Here is a 16,336-nt window from a genome sequence, read left to right as displayed (position 1 = left end):
GTTACGGGGTGGGCACAAAGAAGCGTGTGCGCATGGACATGAGACCAAAGAATTGGAAAGCAGACAGACAGACAAGGAGAGACTTGAGCCAGAGACAGGCACAGATGCGGTTTGTCAGAGAACTGGTGTTCATCATTAGTGTCCTGGCTGCCTGCCTCAGGGTCAGCATTGCACTAACGTTGGCTGGATGGATGAAAAGCCAACATGGTGGGAAAGAGGCAGGTGGCCAGTGGGCAAAGGGGGTTAGGTGTGATTTTTTTGGTGTATGTATCTGCGGGGGGTGGGGAAGGGTTTAGAAGAAGAGAGCTTCCTGCCCACCCCCCCAGCAGAGGTAAGGGCGTGGATCTCATTCATTCCTTTAACCCATTCTCATTAAGCACCTACTCCTTCTTCATCTTGTCAATAACAAGGTATGTCATTTGTGCCACACCCTCTCTCATCTGCATAACTGGTAGAAGTTTGGTGGAGGCGTTCCCAACTGGGAGAAGCAGCACAGGTCATCATGTGTGATCCCCTTTGGTTTTCAAATGAGGAATTGGAGGGCAGGGCAGTTAAATGACTTGCAGGTTCCTGGTTTTTAGCGCATCTATAATGCAGAATGAGGTTTTCATTCACCTGGCACCCACCCCTCCCCATAGAGAAATATTACTGACCTTCAATAAAAGGGTAAGTTACACTCCATTTATTTGTTAGGCAGAGAGATACACCAAGTACATTCTGAAAAGACTTTTCAGCACACAAAGGAGCAACAGGATCTGGAAAATAAAAACTGTCCCTCGGCACTCATTCCTTAAAATGTTCAGTTGCTCAAGTTTTATTTTTATTAAAAATTTATCGCTGCCCCCCCAATCAAACTTCAAAACTTACTTTATAACAATGTGATTTCAAGAGTTATTTTATATTTTGAGTATAAATTCTTTTGAGAATGGGAGTAGTACATCTGGGGAAAAGAAATCCAGCAAAAGTGAAGCAAAAAAAAAAAGAGAGAGAGAGAAAAGAAAAAAAACCCCTCCAATCTTTACATTTATGTTCATTTGGCTTTTGGCAAAGGTGCCAACACAGCACAATTCATCTGGAGTAGAACAGTCTTTTCATCAAATGGTGCTGGGACAACGTGCAAAAGAATGAAGTTGGACACCTACCTCACACAAAATACAGAAATTATCTCAAAATTGATTAAATGTGAGTGCTAAAGCTCTTGCAAGAGAACATAGGAATAAGTCTTTATTAGTTTGGCTCAGTCAGTGGTTTCTTAGATGCGACACCAAAAGCGCAGGGAAGCAAAGGGGGAAAAGAAAAAGATTGGACTTAATCAAAATTTCAAACTTTTGTGCTTCAGAGCATACCATCGAGAAACTGAAAAGACAGTCCACAAAATGGGAATCAGTGTTTGCAAATCATATATCTCATAATGGACTTGCGTGCAGAAAATATATGCATGAAAAAAACGTTTGCAGTCCACAATAAAAAGAACCCAGTGTTTTTTAATGGGCAAAGGATCTGAATAGACGTTTCTCTAAAGAAGACACACAGATGACCAATAAGCACATGAGAAGATGCTCTGCATCATTCATCTTTAAACAAACACAGATCAAAAGTACAAAAAGGTACCAATTTACATCCGCTGGGATGGCTAAGATGAAGACAGACACCTCGTGCTGGCAAGGATGTGGAGAAATTGGAACCCTCAAACAGTGCTGCCCCTCTCCATCAAACTTCGAGACTTATTTTAAACAATGCGATTTCAAAAGTTATTTTGAAAAAATAGTAGTGCAGCTGCTTTGGAAATAGTCTGCTAATATGTTAACCACGGAATGACCACATGACCCAACAATTCTATTCCTAGTTATATACCCCAAATTATTGAAAACTTATACTCAAACAGGTACATGTACCTGTATTTTCGTATCACCACTCTTCACAATAGCCAAAATGTAGAAACCTCCCAACTGTTGATCAGCAGATGAATGGATAAACAAGATGTGTTAGATACATGAAGTGGAATAGTATTCAGCCATAAAAAAGGAAATGAAGCACTGACACATGCTACAGTGTGGATGAACCTCCAAAACATGTTGTTAAGTGAAAGAAGCCAGACACATAAGACCACATGTTATGCGATTCCATTTGTATGAAATGTTCAGAATAGACAAACGTCTGGAAACAGAAGGTCGATTAGTGGTTGGCAGGGACTAGGGGAGTGACTGCTAGTGGGTCCAGGGTTTCTTTTTGGTGTGATATAAAATGTTCTAACATTACACTGTGGTGGTGGTTTTACAACCCCGTGAATATTGCATTATATACTTTGTATACACCATTGAGTTATGTACTTTATTCATATATTTATGGCCGCACCCTGTGGCTTGCGGTATCTTACTTCCCCGGGCAGGAATTGAACCCAGGCCCTCACAGTGAAAGTGCCGAGGACCACGCTAACCACTGGACGGCGCTAAGCACCGAACCGCCAGGGAATTCCCTGAATTATGTACTTCAAATGAATGAGTTGTATGGGATACGAATTATACCTCATTGAAGCTTAGAAAAATGTATTCCATCAATTGGAGCCGTTAGAGAATGCCCAACAGTCTTCCGTAACTTAATATATCAAACAAGATGCTAGTGAAATGGAATACAATTTATAATTTGGGGTTGATTGGTGGGGGGCAAGGGGAGAAGTTATAAACCCTAATGGGCACAGATGTAACCTTTTGTTACAGATGAATCAGAAATTGAGCAAACAAACAGAGGGCAAATTTGGAAAAGGGAAAAAACAAATAGGACGAGACTTAGAAGGCAGACGTGAGAACGTAGGTCAGGACACAGGACAAGCTGGAGGCGTGCCTTTAGGAGAAAAGAAAATTGGCATTGAGGTACAGCGAGGCGTCTGTGCTTTTCTTGTTTCTTCAGATTCTTTTCCATTGTAGTTTATTACAAGATATTGAATATAGTTCCCTGTGCTGTACAGGAGATCCTTGTTGGTTATTTATTTTATATATAGTAGTGTGCATGTCAATCCCAAACTCCTAATTTGTCCTCTCCCCTCCCTCTCCCCTTCGGTAACCGTAAGTTTGTTTTCTATGTCTGTGAGTCTGTTTCTGTTTTGTAAATAAGTTCATTTGTATCATTTTTGTTTTTAGATTCCACATATAAATGATATCATATGAAATTTGCCTTTCTCTGTCAGACTTAGTTCACTTAGTATGATAATCTCTAGGTCTATCCATGTTGCTGCAGATGACAATATTTCATTCTTTTTTGTGTACGTATACCACACAAGAAAGAAGTTTATCCTTCTCATCTGTTGATGGACACTTTGATTTCTTCGATGTCTTGGCTCTTGGGGTGCATGTATTTTTTTGACTTAGAGTTTCCCTCAGCTATATGCCCAGGAGTGGGGTTGCTGGACCATATGTAACTCTATTTTTAGTTTTTTAAGGAAACTCCATACTGGTTTTCCTCATGGAAAACCAGTATGGAGTTCCTCAGTGGCTACACCAGTCTACGTTCCCAACGGTGTAGGAGGGTTCCCTGTTCTCTGAGGTGTCTGTGCTTTTCCTCTCCTTCAAAGATGATTCTCTTGGTTACTACCGCAGGGAAAATCAGCTTACAGGACCAAGAGCATAGGGCCGCTAAAGTCTACAGGCTGCAGTAAGAAGCTGTTCTTAGTTTTAGCAGTGATTCTAGTTCAAGTTTTGGCTGAGTAACGCACTTGGGAAGGGAGTAGTGAATAGTCACCGCTGAAAAACCATAACCATTATGTAAAATCTTCTCAAAGGCCAGAGTCAGTGTTGAAATTAAGGCTCTGGCTGGTATACTTTGATATAGGAAGAATAAATGCCAAAACAAGTCTTAAATAAATGTCAGTGACACCATTACATCATACTGAATAATACAGAGTGTATTTAGTATTAGGTAATGTCAGGAATTATTACCTGTTTTTGTGTAGTTATACTTTTCATGGCAAGTTGGTTCTTCCTAACCTGAAATGCTGTCACTGTTCCGTGTTAATAAATATATCGATTTTGTACATACCAAGGGTCATCAGGAGAAATTTAAATCATGGGGCTTTTCTTGAGTGTGTACTATCTGCGTTTTAAATATTTGGACTAAAGGTAAATAATAGAAGGTGCGAACGCTCTTTCCTCAAGTGCATTGGCATCATTCTGGCCTGTACCTTCAAGACATTTTTTAAAAGGCAAGCATTAACTTAGTGTACATCCACACAGACATTAAATAGAATAATATTATTGTCTGTATGAGTCTGTCTCGCATTTATTGAGCCCATGTTCTGTGTTAGGTACCGAGTGGGCAGAGATGAGCTAGTTGTGATTCCCTGTCCCTAAAACTTTTCAACCTGGGAGTTCATAGTAAAAAATAGTTTATTAAACAATTGACCCTAAAGTTTTGAAGTTTAATTTTGGGGCAAGCATGTTGAAATCCCTTTAAAATCAAATACATCTATTTATTCATCCATTTATTCAGCATTTATTCAGCACTGATCTTGGCGGCTTTCCAGAAGTTATACTCCTCACACGGGTGAGCTACCCATAACCAGTATATGTAAATGATTGGGCTCACGGGCTTTATCTGACTGTCAGATGTTGAGATGGTCATTTTTCCATCAAGTTTCATCCTGGAAATGAAATTCTAAATTCATTCAAGTTTAACAATTTCTGTACTCATTTTTTTTTTTTTTTTTTAATTTCCCATCTTGTCCCTTTTGGCAAGTCCTGAAAGGCAGTAAGGGTATAAAGGCTTGTTCCACTTCTCTGATGAAACAGAAAAGTTCCCATTCAGGGGTACAGCTGGTGGGGTCTAACGATGCTTCATCCGGAATGACTGAAAGGCCAGAAGTGAGACTCAGCCACACAGGCAGCAAGGATACAGCATTTGCTACACCAGCATCAGGGTGCGTGGCAGGCTGGAAGTCGAGTCCTGCGTAGCACTTGATTTTTTCATGTGTGTGTTTGTCCTTGTATGGGCTTGTGTGTGTGTGTGTGTATACGTATATTTAACAATTGCACAGCAAAAAACACCTACAATGCACAAAATTAAAACTTCGAAAGATACGAAAAAAATGATACAGTGAAAATCCCGCTTCTCTGCTCCCCACCCCACCGCAATGCCCGGTCCCCCGCCCCAGAGGCGACAAGTGTTAAGAGTATCTTATGTATCTTTGCAGAGATACTCCACCAGGGCATCACTGCCAGTCTGTTCTTCTTCCTTTCAAAGCCAAGCACTTTATCTCAGACAGTTGTATATTTTAAAGTGTCCAAATATGAACAGCAAGTGACAGCGGTATGTATCCCGTGTTTCCATGTTTATAAACTAGAGCCCACGAGGAGGAGAGTGCAGTGTGGTGACGTGCCAGGGTGCCCGCACCGTTGGCCAGGGTAGGGTTGCGTTAGGTGTGGGACGAGGGTGGGGCAAAGTTGAGCCAACACAGCATGAGGTGAACTTTTAAAAATAAGAACATATAATGCTTTCATGATAAAAAATACAGTTCTAACGCAGAGGCACATTTTCAAGAGGTCCACTGAGTGTGTAAGTATGTACGTGTGCCAGGAGCTGGCATTCCTCTAGCCTTCAAGGTGTGACTGGTGATGTTTCTGAGGCTTTAGTGAGTTGTCATTGGTCCTTTTCTTTGAAATAAGGATATTAAGTTGAACCACAAATAAATTCTTAGAGGAGAGTAGTTTTTATTCAGTCCAAGGAGCCTTTACAAATAAGTCAGCCTAGGAACGGGGGGCGGGGGTTAGGGTGGAGGTGGCCCACGTGCTGAATTATGTAGTTTTATTTCTAGTTGTAATTCCTCTAGTGAAGGCGTGGTACCTTCTTTCCTACTATTACTTTCAGAACCCTCTTGACTTAACCCACAAGGCACAGTAGAATAACCATTGGCAGTTTTTAACTGATGATGCTAATTTTATATCCTCACTAGTGGAGGCTCCTCTTTTCCAGCCTAAAGAATCACACAAAATAGGTATAATGGCTGAGAGTGTACTGGGCATGTAGCATTTCTCAAGAGCAACTTAATGGAGTGTTAATGGTCAATCTTAAAACGTAGTACTCATTGAACTGAGTGATTCCATTTCTCTGAATATATCTTCTAGTAAAAATCAGTTATATACTGGGATGTTTTGCCTGGGAAAATTTAATTTCTAACATTTTTCCTAAATATTAGAAACATGAAGGGAATCTCAGTGTCCAAAATAGAGGAATGGTTATACCAATTTTGGCAGATAGCTCGAGCTAAGAGGCTATATGACAGACTGTTACACATCAGTAACTGAAGCTTTTGAAGATTAGTGGATAACATGAGAGAGTGTTTTCAAAATTATCTAAAATTTAAAAGGATGCAAATCTTCATGCCTAATTTGTCAAAAATTGTGTGTGTGTGTGTGTACTTGAGGGTAGTTATTTCTTTTCAAGATTTTTCAAGGATTTTATAACAAATATATACTAACGCATTTAGGATTGTGAAAATACTTTAAATAGTGTTAATAAAATTGGTAAAGAGAAGAGTTACTATGGTTGGATATTTTTTCTTTTTCCTTGTAAGATATTGGTAGGAACAGTTTTCTTTTTAAATGATATCCTTCCCTCTCAAGATATTCTGAGAATCTTGGTACTTTGAAGGATTCTTGGATGTTAAATGTTGCCAGTAATTTTTTTTAATTCTATTTTCATATCATACCTCTTTTATTCTTTAAAGACTCTGCAGGTGAACAAAGATAGGTAGTCATTCTTTCCTTCTGTCCAGTGGAATTTTACCCTCGTAACCGCTCAGAGAATATCATCATTGTATCATTGGGCTTTGGAAACCTCACTATAACTACCTTAGTTCACTTGTGCTATTCTTTTCTCTCATGGGGGCACCTTTCAGTGCTTTCCTGAGTTAGTTTAATGCATTTTTTTGTTTGTTGTTGTTTCTCAGCTTTGTTTTCTATTGTCAGGGAAACTAGCTTATTATTTTCAAATTTTATTAGATTTCCAAGCAAGTCATTGAAAAGCCACAGGGAGACCTATGGATCTTTGATAAAGTGTTGTTCAGTGTATACGTGTGTTTGGTATTCATGACCCTCAGTTTAAATGTTCATAATACATTCACTGTGGATTAATTATAAGTCAGGGACAAGTGGCATTTGTGTATGTCTGCTCTACGAATGTGAATCGATAAAATATATGACTGCACATCCTGGGGGTTATATAAACTACAGGCCTCTCGTGTGTGTGTGTGTGTGTGTGTGTGTGTGTGTGTGTGTGTGAAATCATAATTCAGTGTGCTTGAAGTTCAAAGTCAGGCAGCGGCAGTGGAGTAAGTTGCAAAATAGCCCTTTCCTTGAAGACAGTGTGCTTTAGTACGAAACGGAACTCTTAATGTCAGTTTTATGTTTCTATTTGACAGAGTCTAAGGTTATGGAAACGACTGTAAAAATAATTTGTCTGAAAGAAGTCTGGATGCAGAAATCTAATAGAGAAAATATTTGAGAATATGGTTCATCAGCAAGTACAACAGATACACTTTTCTAAGTGCCACATGGCATGGATCAAAGCGTCCCATGACCTGGATCCGTGTGGCCCAATCATTACCTATTGATTGGAACCCCACGGGAGGATTAACCCTTTCATGTTCATGCCAAGTTTTCTTTCACTCTTTGGTGTTAGTAATTTTAGGGATAGAATCTTCCTGCCACTATTAGCTTTTTTTTTTTTTAAGTTAATCATCTACTTGGATACATTTGTCTTTCTCAATTATTTTACTCTAAATTATTTAATTGCACTCTTCTTTGCTTGATAAACTTAACCAGTGAAAAGATTTTACAATTTTGGGAATACTGTTGGTGGCAGAAGAGGGGGAGAAAAATATGTAACATTCTGGGTAGAAAATAGCGAGAGAATCTCAAAATCAAGTACAGATGTTATCATTTTCATTAGGTAGGTTAAATGATAAGTTCTAGCCTTTTAACGAACCCTTTGCAGTCTGAGTGGAGGGCTTTGCCTCTAACGAAAGCCTGTCGAGCACTTTTCACACGTGGTGGCACATTTGTACTATTCGGCTGTTCGCATTTTGAAATTGAACTCTTGCTGTAAGTAGAGCGCCGTGCAGAAGTAATTCGTAAATTCCACAGGAAGAGGAAAGCACGGATTGGTTCACCTTTGGCCACGTGGGCTGCCTCCTCTTACCTCGTATGTCTGGTGGGGGGGTTCCGCGCAGCCAACTTATTCTCTTGTCCTCTGTGTGTTTTCTTTCAGTTTGTCCCACGAGGAGCATCCCCATAGCCATCCTCTGTATGGACATGGCGTATGCAAGTGGCCTGGCTGTGAAGCAGTGTGTGAAGATTTCCAGTCATTTCTAAAGTAAGAAGGATTTGATATTGCTTTCTTCTCTCGCGTAGCCGTCACCTCCCGCTCTTCGTACTTTTCCTCATGCGGTGCCTTTTTGATGGCGAGTCTCACGCCACCATTTTGAGGGTAGCCTCTAAGTCACCATGTCGAGCAGTGTCCCGGGAATAGTTACAGGGTCTGCTGAGGGTTGCCTTGTAAAGGGGGAAGGACTTACATCCAAGGGCATTTTTGATCCTCTTAGTGAGATCCTGTATTTATTTATTTTCTCAGAATGACAGTGATTAAGTAAAAATTCTCCCAATATTAAATGTGCAGTAATTCAGTTTTCACTTCTATTCACATCCCTACATATTAAATCAATGACATACGCCCTAGCTCTAGCTTTATAAAATTGGTGTCAACTAGTGGCCACTAATAGCTTGGAGACTGGGCCTCTTCTTTGGTTCCTCACAAATGACTTTATAAACGTAAGAAACGGATGCCCAGGAAAAGCTACCAATCTGATTCTTATCTTTCTGCATTGGTGTTGACTTCTGTTCAGATTCTTGTCCTTATAGGGAGGCGAGAGTAAGTTTAATTCCTACAGTTAAAGTATGGCTAAAACTTGGGTTATCCCATTTGAATCTGTACCACTGATAAAGCATCCCTGTAAGTAAATGGTACGTTCATCCTCTCCTAACCGAAGGGAAATGCTTCTGCACGACGTGTTAACATTTCCCTCATCTACGGTGCCTTGTCCTTTAAAGATATCGAGACGAAACCACCCTGCATTATTGACATCACATAAATATATTCATAGTATCAGTGAATCATTGATGTATGGAGTGAATATAACACTACGTTATATTTAGTATGTTTATCTATCATGCAAGAAGCAAACATGTGCACTTGTAAAACTCCTGTATATATAGGTACGTGACGGTTTGCAAAGTGGGTGTCGGGACTGGGGGCAGTGGGGAGTCTTTGCCTCTGGCTTTTCTGTCTCATTCAAGCCCCAGGAAATAGAGGCGGGCTGATTTAACGTGCAGGTCTCTGGTTTTGTGCGGTCTTTCTATCATTAGAACAATCTCTGTATCTTTCTTTACAGACCTGGGTACAAATATTTTAATAAAGCCACCCTTAGAGATAGATCTCGTGCTACCTGCAAGCGCTTTTGGTGAATATCATTTTTTTGATTAATGAATGGGAGTCTGTGAAAACATTGTAGAGCTTCCCCGCTGTAATATTTTACTTCGAGAGCATTATGTGGTCCTTAAAAACGGAAGTATGTAAAAATTTTAAAAAAGATATTTTACATTGTTTCTAAATATTAATACTCAAGAGCAGTGATACTTCATCTTAAATTAAGCAACAGTCCGTTACAATTATGATGATTCTGGTTAGAGCTATTGGGCTTTGTTCTCTTATAAATCCCTCATTGTAGAATCTTTGTTTTGTTGCTTCCTGATCACTTGCCTAATTGTTTGTAGATAACGAGACAAAAAGATCTTGGCAGAAACCACGTTTAAATTCTGATTTCACCTTCGGCACCAGTGCTACCTTTGATAAATATCTCGGTGCTAATTTCACTCCTCTATAGAATGACTAGAAAACATCTGTAAATACGATTTATTTTATAAAGTCTCCAGAACTATAAAGTTGCTGTCAACATTTTTGGTGACATGTATCAGTTTTAGAGTCATGAGGGAAGAGGGCATTTTTCCAATTGATCACTCACAAATTTTTGTTAATAGGCAAAGTATTTCCACTCTAATCCTCAAATCTTAGTTCCTTTTATTATGCGAGCTGGCGTTAGGGGTGTGTGTGTGTGTGTGTGTGTATGTATATGTATTGGGGGGACAAATATACCTCCACAAAGAAACAGCACACTTTTCAAACTACATCGATTTCTAAAGAAAAGAATCTGAAGATCATCAGAATTAGAAGCTAGCTTGATTCCTTTAAAAAAGCCCTTTTCTCTTCTAAGGATATTAGGAGTCAGGCTCTTATGTAGGAAACCACTTATTTATTTTTCACTTTTATTCATGTCTCTATTATTTATTGTGGTTTTGCACATGACATGGCATTTTTTGCTCAGTGGAATTGGTTTTTTTTTTTTTTTTTTTTTCGCGGTACGTGGGCCTCTCACTGTTGTGGCCTCTCCCGTTGCGGAGCACAGGCTCCGGACGCGCAGGCTCAGCGGCCATGGCTCACGGGCCCAGCCGCTCCGCGGCATGTGGGATCCTCCCGGACCGGGGCACGAACCCGTGTTCCCTGCATCGGCAGGCGGACTCTCAACCACTGCGCCACCAGGGAAGCCCCTAATTTTCACTTTTATTCATGTCTCTATTATTTATTGTGGTTTTGCACATGACGTGGCATTTTTGCTCAGTGGAATTGGAATGCTCACTGTGATCCCGCAACTGTTCCTTGTTTATTTCGTAGTACTTATTTATTGACATATATTTGGCCAGAAGACTTCTGTTTGCAAGCTATAGAAAGCCAACTTTAATTGGTTTAAGCCAGAAAAAGCGGAGGATGGTAATTGGCTCCTATAACGAGGAGGTCTGGTGGTACCGCTGTCTTCAAGCATGACTGGACCCTGATGCTTGAACAAGGTTATTGGAGTATCGGTTCATTGCCCCTTAGCTCTGTTTTCTTCTTTGTTGCCTTCATTCTCAGGCTCTTGCCAAGTGGAACTGAAGAAGACAGATTTACCTGCCACAGGTTTATCCATCCCAGAGTGTATCTCTTTTCCAGTAGTGCCAGGAAAACGTCCTCAGCAGACTGTCATTGGCCCACTTTGAGTCATGTGTTCTAGCTTTGAAGCAGTCACAGTGAGGCAGCCAGGCTTAAGTCACACACCCACCTTCGGAGCAGAAGAAGAAGTTCACCCCACAGGAGCCACGTAGGGGCTGGGGATGAGAGGCCTGGTTCACAAAAGTAAAAAATGAGTCTTGCAAACCAGCCGAGGGGAAAGTAAATGCTGAATAAGAAAAAAACGCTCTAGAACTCAGAGTTCTCTTGGTGCTTTCCTGAGTTTATCCGTTGACCTGCGGTCTGTGACAACTTCGGGATTTTGAGTTTCTCCTACAGCATGATTTCAGCTGTGGGAAATTCAGAGCTGTCTTCAGCTTTCAAGATCTTGCCTAGAGTAGTGGAAAGTAAGTTAGTCTTCTTGTGAACTCACGTCTCCCACGTGTGTGCTCCGTCTAAAGGGTAATCACATTGGCTTTAGCGAAACCAACTTTGCTTTCCATTGAGCTGGACTGAAAGAGCTGCCATACTTCTTGTGGTTCAAACAAAAGCCACATGGCCTCTTTGAATGACATCATAGTGGAGTCATTATTATCGGGAAGTGGGAAGTGATGTTTCAAACATTTCTTCTCAAACTGCCAGATCTGTAGGCGCTGAAAGCACCTCTTTCCTGGGCCCAGGAGTGGGCCATTATCCCACTTTAGACGTGTTCTCTTATGGTTTTAGCAAATTGATACCAGTGGTGCTTAGATTCTCAAGGCAGTCCTACTCAACAAAAATGTCGTATTGCTCTGCCTTTGATTTAGGTGTTGCTTCACAGATTTCTTGTTTTTCTCACCCCAAAATCCCTGATTCTTCTAAATCCCCTGATTTTACACTTCCCTGGCAGAGCCCTGAACTGTGCAGCAGGCACAGTTCCAAGTACTTTATGTATATAGCTCGTTCAGTACAGCCACCTTATAGTGGTATTACTGTAGTATTACTCGCGACCTACGGTTAAGGAAACTAAGGCACAGCAAAGTTAACCAGTTTTCCCAAGGTCACACAGCTTATAAGAGGTGGAGTCAAGATCCAAACCCAGACAGGATGGCTTCATAGGACTTGCTGTTAACTGTTCTATAATACCGCCTGGTTAGAAGCAGCTCATTTTATTAACTGTGTGCTCTCTGCCTAAGGCAGTAGGTATAAAGGAAGCTTTGAAGAAAGGCAGAATGGGCAGTGAAGCTACTTGCTAGGAGTGCGTTCTTTGAGCTCAGTATCAGCACGTGTGTCTTGGGACGATAGTAATAACTACCTCTTGGGGTTGTGAGAATGAAAAAGGTACCTCGTGTCAAGTGCCTGGCCCATAGCAGGCACTCTCGAAAAATATAAGTACTTCTTTTCTCGTCTACTTGTGGGTTTTTTTTGAATTAATTAATTTTAATTTTTTTTGGCTGTGTTGGGTCTTCGTTGCTGTGCGTGGGCTTTCTCTAGTTGCGGTGAGTGGGGGCTGCTCTTCTCGTTACGGGGCACGGGCTTCTCACTGTCGTGGCTTCTTTTGTTGCAGAGCACGGGCTCTAGGTGCGCGGGCTTCAGTACTTGTGGCACTCGGGCTCAGTAGTTGTGGCGCATGGGCTCTAGGCGCACGGGCTTCAGTAGTTGTGGCACATGGGCTCAGTAGTTGTGGCTCACGGGCTCTAGAGCTCAGGCTCAGTAGTTGTGGCGCATGGGCTTAGTTGCTCCGTGGCATGTGGGATCTTCCCGGGTCAGGGGTCGAATCCGTGTCCCCTGCATTGGCAGGCGGATTCTTAACCACTGCACCACCAGGGAAGCCTGCCTTAAGTGTATTTTTAAAAGAGAAATAATGGAAACTATCCAAACATGGCTGACCTCGTAACTAGGGAAGAGGTGGTGACTATGCAGAGCTTTGATATGTCAGAAGAGACCGTTCTTTAATATAATTTTTAACCAGAAATTTCTGGTAAGAAGTCCTACACAGTCGGATGTGATCTTAGGGCAAGGGTGGCAGACTTTTTCCATAAAGGATCAGATAGTAAATATGATGGGCTTTTGCAGGCCATCCAGTCTCTGAGACAAGCACTCAGCTCTGCCATCGTAGCAGAGAAGCAGCCATAGGACCCTCTGTAAGGACTGGGTGTGGCTGTGTCCCTTGGACCAGTTTGCTGACCTCTGACGTAGGGTACAGTTTTTGGTGTCATTATGTTTTTAGCTGAGCCACATTCTTGCATTCCCTGGGCATCATCGCTCTCCTGGGTTTACTTTAGTGTGGATTCACAGAGCCCTCATTTTTATTCATATTGGGGAGAATATCCGTGCCTGCCTTTTATACTTACCCGGGTTTGTGTTCTTCCACCTGGTTTTCAGGGTTCAGTATGACAGAGCAGGGTGACTTGGCTTGGTCAGTGTTTTCCAGTCTTCTGTTGCTCAGGCTAGGCAGCTGTAACTTTTAGAGAGGCCAAGATCAGTTGTTCAGGAGGAAACTCCCATGTGACAATAAAATGCCACTGTTGACAGAGAGAGAGGTGAAAAGAAGGGAGGGGGGACTCACAGGTCTCAAAATGTGGCCTCTTTTTTTTTTTTCCCCTCCTGAGGGAAGAAGTATCATAACTCTTGGTCAATCAAAACCAGAGATTTGACACTCTTGTTTGTTCCCAAGGTGAGGGGATACCACAGGGCCCTTGATTTCAAAGATAAATACTGTACAAATAACCATCCTGTTGTCTTTCCCTCCCAGCCAACAGAGGGGCGCTTTATCACAACCAGCAGGTACCCTGTCTATTGTGTGCATTTATTTCCCTGTTTCTTCTCCAAACAAGTTGCAGTTTTAGCGCTGATTATTTTTTTTCTAATCTATGCGCCGTTAAGTGATCATGTGACAGTGGTGTTTGTTGGAGGAAACTGACGCCGGCAGGTACTCACGCTAACTCTAACGCAGCCCGCCAGCCCTGCATTGCTCGGAATCCTCCGATAACAGCCAAGCAAAGAGAAGCCCAGTGCCATCCAGATAGGTGAAGCTCAGGGTGTCCTCCTGTCCTCTCCCCACTTGGATCAGGTTTTATTCTTTTTTTAACCAGGTTGAAGATACGGTCCTCGCCAATAAAAATAGGGATCTATAATGCTTCCCCTTTGCTTTTTGAAAAAGGGCCCATACCATTCTTTGGCAAGGTGGCGAGTGGATCTGAAGGCTAAATCATGACCACATTTTCCTGTTTCTGACTTAGAATGTAAAATCAGACACAGACCCCATAGTTTCACAAATACCAGTTCCTCATGTGTGTTTGGGAAAAATGTGTCCATTTCCCCTAGTTTTTCTTTTCGACAGTCACTTGCAGAACATCTAACAAAAGTATAATTTGGGCCCTTGCTTGATAGCCGTCTGAAAGAAATTGGGGTGTGTTTTTTTTTTTTTTTTTTTTGGTCTGTTTCTGTTTTTATCTCCTGGTTATTGCTCATGGAGAGAAGCACCATGCCAGACAATCAAAACCCGAATTCCTTTGCATGTTAGTCAGATGTACATTACTTTTTAAAGCCAAAACAAATTTTATATGTGCTGTCATAGAAGACGGGGAGGATAATGTCACGAGGAAATGCCCAGCGGTGGAACTTCGACCCTTTCAAGAAGGTCGAGGGCTGGAGACAGCAGAGGACATTTATTTCATCACTAATTCACTTAAAAAAATTTTTTTTTTCTCTCTGAATTTCACTTCTGAAAACTGTGAAGAGTTTTATGTGCAAGAAACTCCTAAGTGCTGCTCTGTAATGTTTTCACAAGTGTTTTTATCATGGTAACATCTTGTTTACTTTAGTTCCCGGCCTAAAACTACTTGGAACATGTTAAGAAAACATTTCAAGAAAGCCTCCACAAAGAGGCTTTTGTTTTCACAGCCACCGTGAGGCTGCAAGGATCACAAAGGTGTTAACTTTCAGCCCCTTAAGCACTTCCACATGAAATTCCAGCACCAATGTTTGTGGTTTTGGAAAAACAAAGTGTACGTTAAAGAAACCAGGTATATGCTAATACACGTCGAAGGAGGCCGGATATCATAAATTGTTCCAAACCCATTCGTGGCTCTGGGTTTGCACACCTGGATGTTCTGCAGTGAAATTACCTCTGGGGAGTGCAGGAGAGCGCGTGGAGGGGGAGTCAGTCTTCTAGAAGGGGGGCATATGCAAATGTGATTCTAGCCTCCCCATCTCAGTCACCGGAACTGGGGGAGGAAATTTTCCCCCATCAGAGCCCAGGTGACAAGTCGTGGAGTTTTCCACAATGAGCTTAATATGTTTCTGGATTTGACTTTCCCACTTACCGTGCCTTTTTGAGTTGTTTGACCGAGGAAGATCAGGTGGTACCAAAAAACATTTTCTTCCCCCTTGAAATGTCTCTCCTTTCACCTTTCTGACACTGTTCAGGAGTTCAAGACCTTTCCAAGTACTCAGAGGTCAGGGTGGCCTAAATACCACAGTGCCCTCTAGTGATCTGTAGAACGTTCGATAGAAAAGTTGAGACAAGTTTGCCAGAGGTAACCGGCCCAGTGCCACATCGCCTTGCTCAAAAAGCAGCAAATAACATCGGAATGCATTGTTTCTTGCAGCAAACAGATTTTAGTCAGAAATGCAAATGAAGTTTAATTTTTCCTCGTAGGCTTTGAAAGCATTAGAAAAATTTCTGACTGTCTACTCACGCAGTGCTGCACATCACTGTCTGTGTACACGGCGCATTGTACCACTGCAGAGACAGTGCTGTGTGTTCTTCTATTTTAAGAGCCATTAGCTAGCCTAGGTGTTTCACGTGATCGCTTCCGGCCTGTAATTAGAAGGCATCGCTGAAAAGACAGGGGGATCGTCTTTGCTCCACACTTTTATTGACAGTGTCTACCATATTACGGCCATGTCTAAATGGTAAAATTTATTATTAGCAGTAGTGTCACAAAAGTCTGAGACAGCGATTTTCCTTTCAATAAAAGTAGTTAAAAACCTTTTAGAAAATCCATAATTTTGATTGCTGGTACTTCATAAATGTATAACTGGTACTTTTTAGCTGTCTCTTTAGGGAAAAATGAGTTTTATCACTTGCAGTACCTGGGTTAATGAAATTGTGTGTTGGAATTTAGCCAGGATGAAAGATGAGATCATTCCCAGATACTAACATTGGCAACAGGTCTCATAAAAAGCTCTGACTCTTGAGTGAAGTATCATTCGATTTTTTAAATTATTATTATTATTTTATTTAAACTGAGGGATTAAGCTCATT

The 16,336-nt window shown here is 41.4% G+C and overlaps 1 protein-coding gene across 20 annotated transcripts in view; it reads left to right on the top strand.

The window, feature by feature from the left end:
* The window catches only part of FOXP1 (forkhead box P1), a 596,348-nt gene that overhangs the window by 530,029 nt on the left and 49,983 nt on the right, over window positions 1-16,336 (top strand). For all 20 annotated transcript variants that reach the window (XM_067755193.1, XM_067755190.1, XM_067755188.1 and 17 more), the window contains one exon: window positions 8,257-8,361. In XM_067755193.1, the coding sequence (XP_067611294.1) occupies window positions 8,257-8,361 (105 nt within the window). The remainder of the gene's footprint in view (window positions 1-8,256; window positions 8,362-16,336) is intronic.

The sequence above is a fragment of the Pseudorca crassidens genome, chromosome 10 (genome assembly GCF_039906515.1).
Source record: "Pseudorca crassidens isolate mPseCra1 chromosome 10, mPseCra1.hap1, whole genome shotgun sequence".
In the NCBI taxonomy this organism is placed as follows: domain Eukaryota; kingdom Metazoa; phylum Chordata; class Mammalia; order Artiodactyla; family Delphinidae; genus Pseudorca; species Pseudorca crassidens.
The sequence above is the reverse complement of the archived record's forward strand: the minus strand, read 5'-3'. Positions and strand labels throughout refer to the sequence as shown.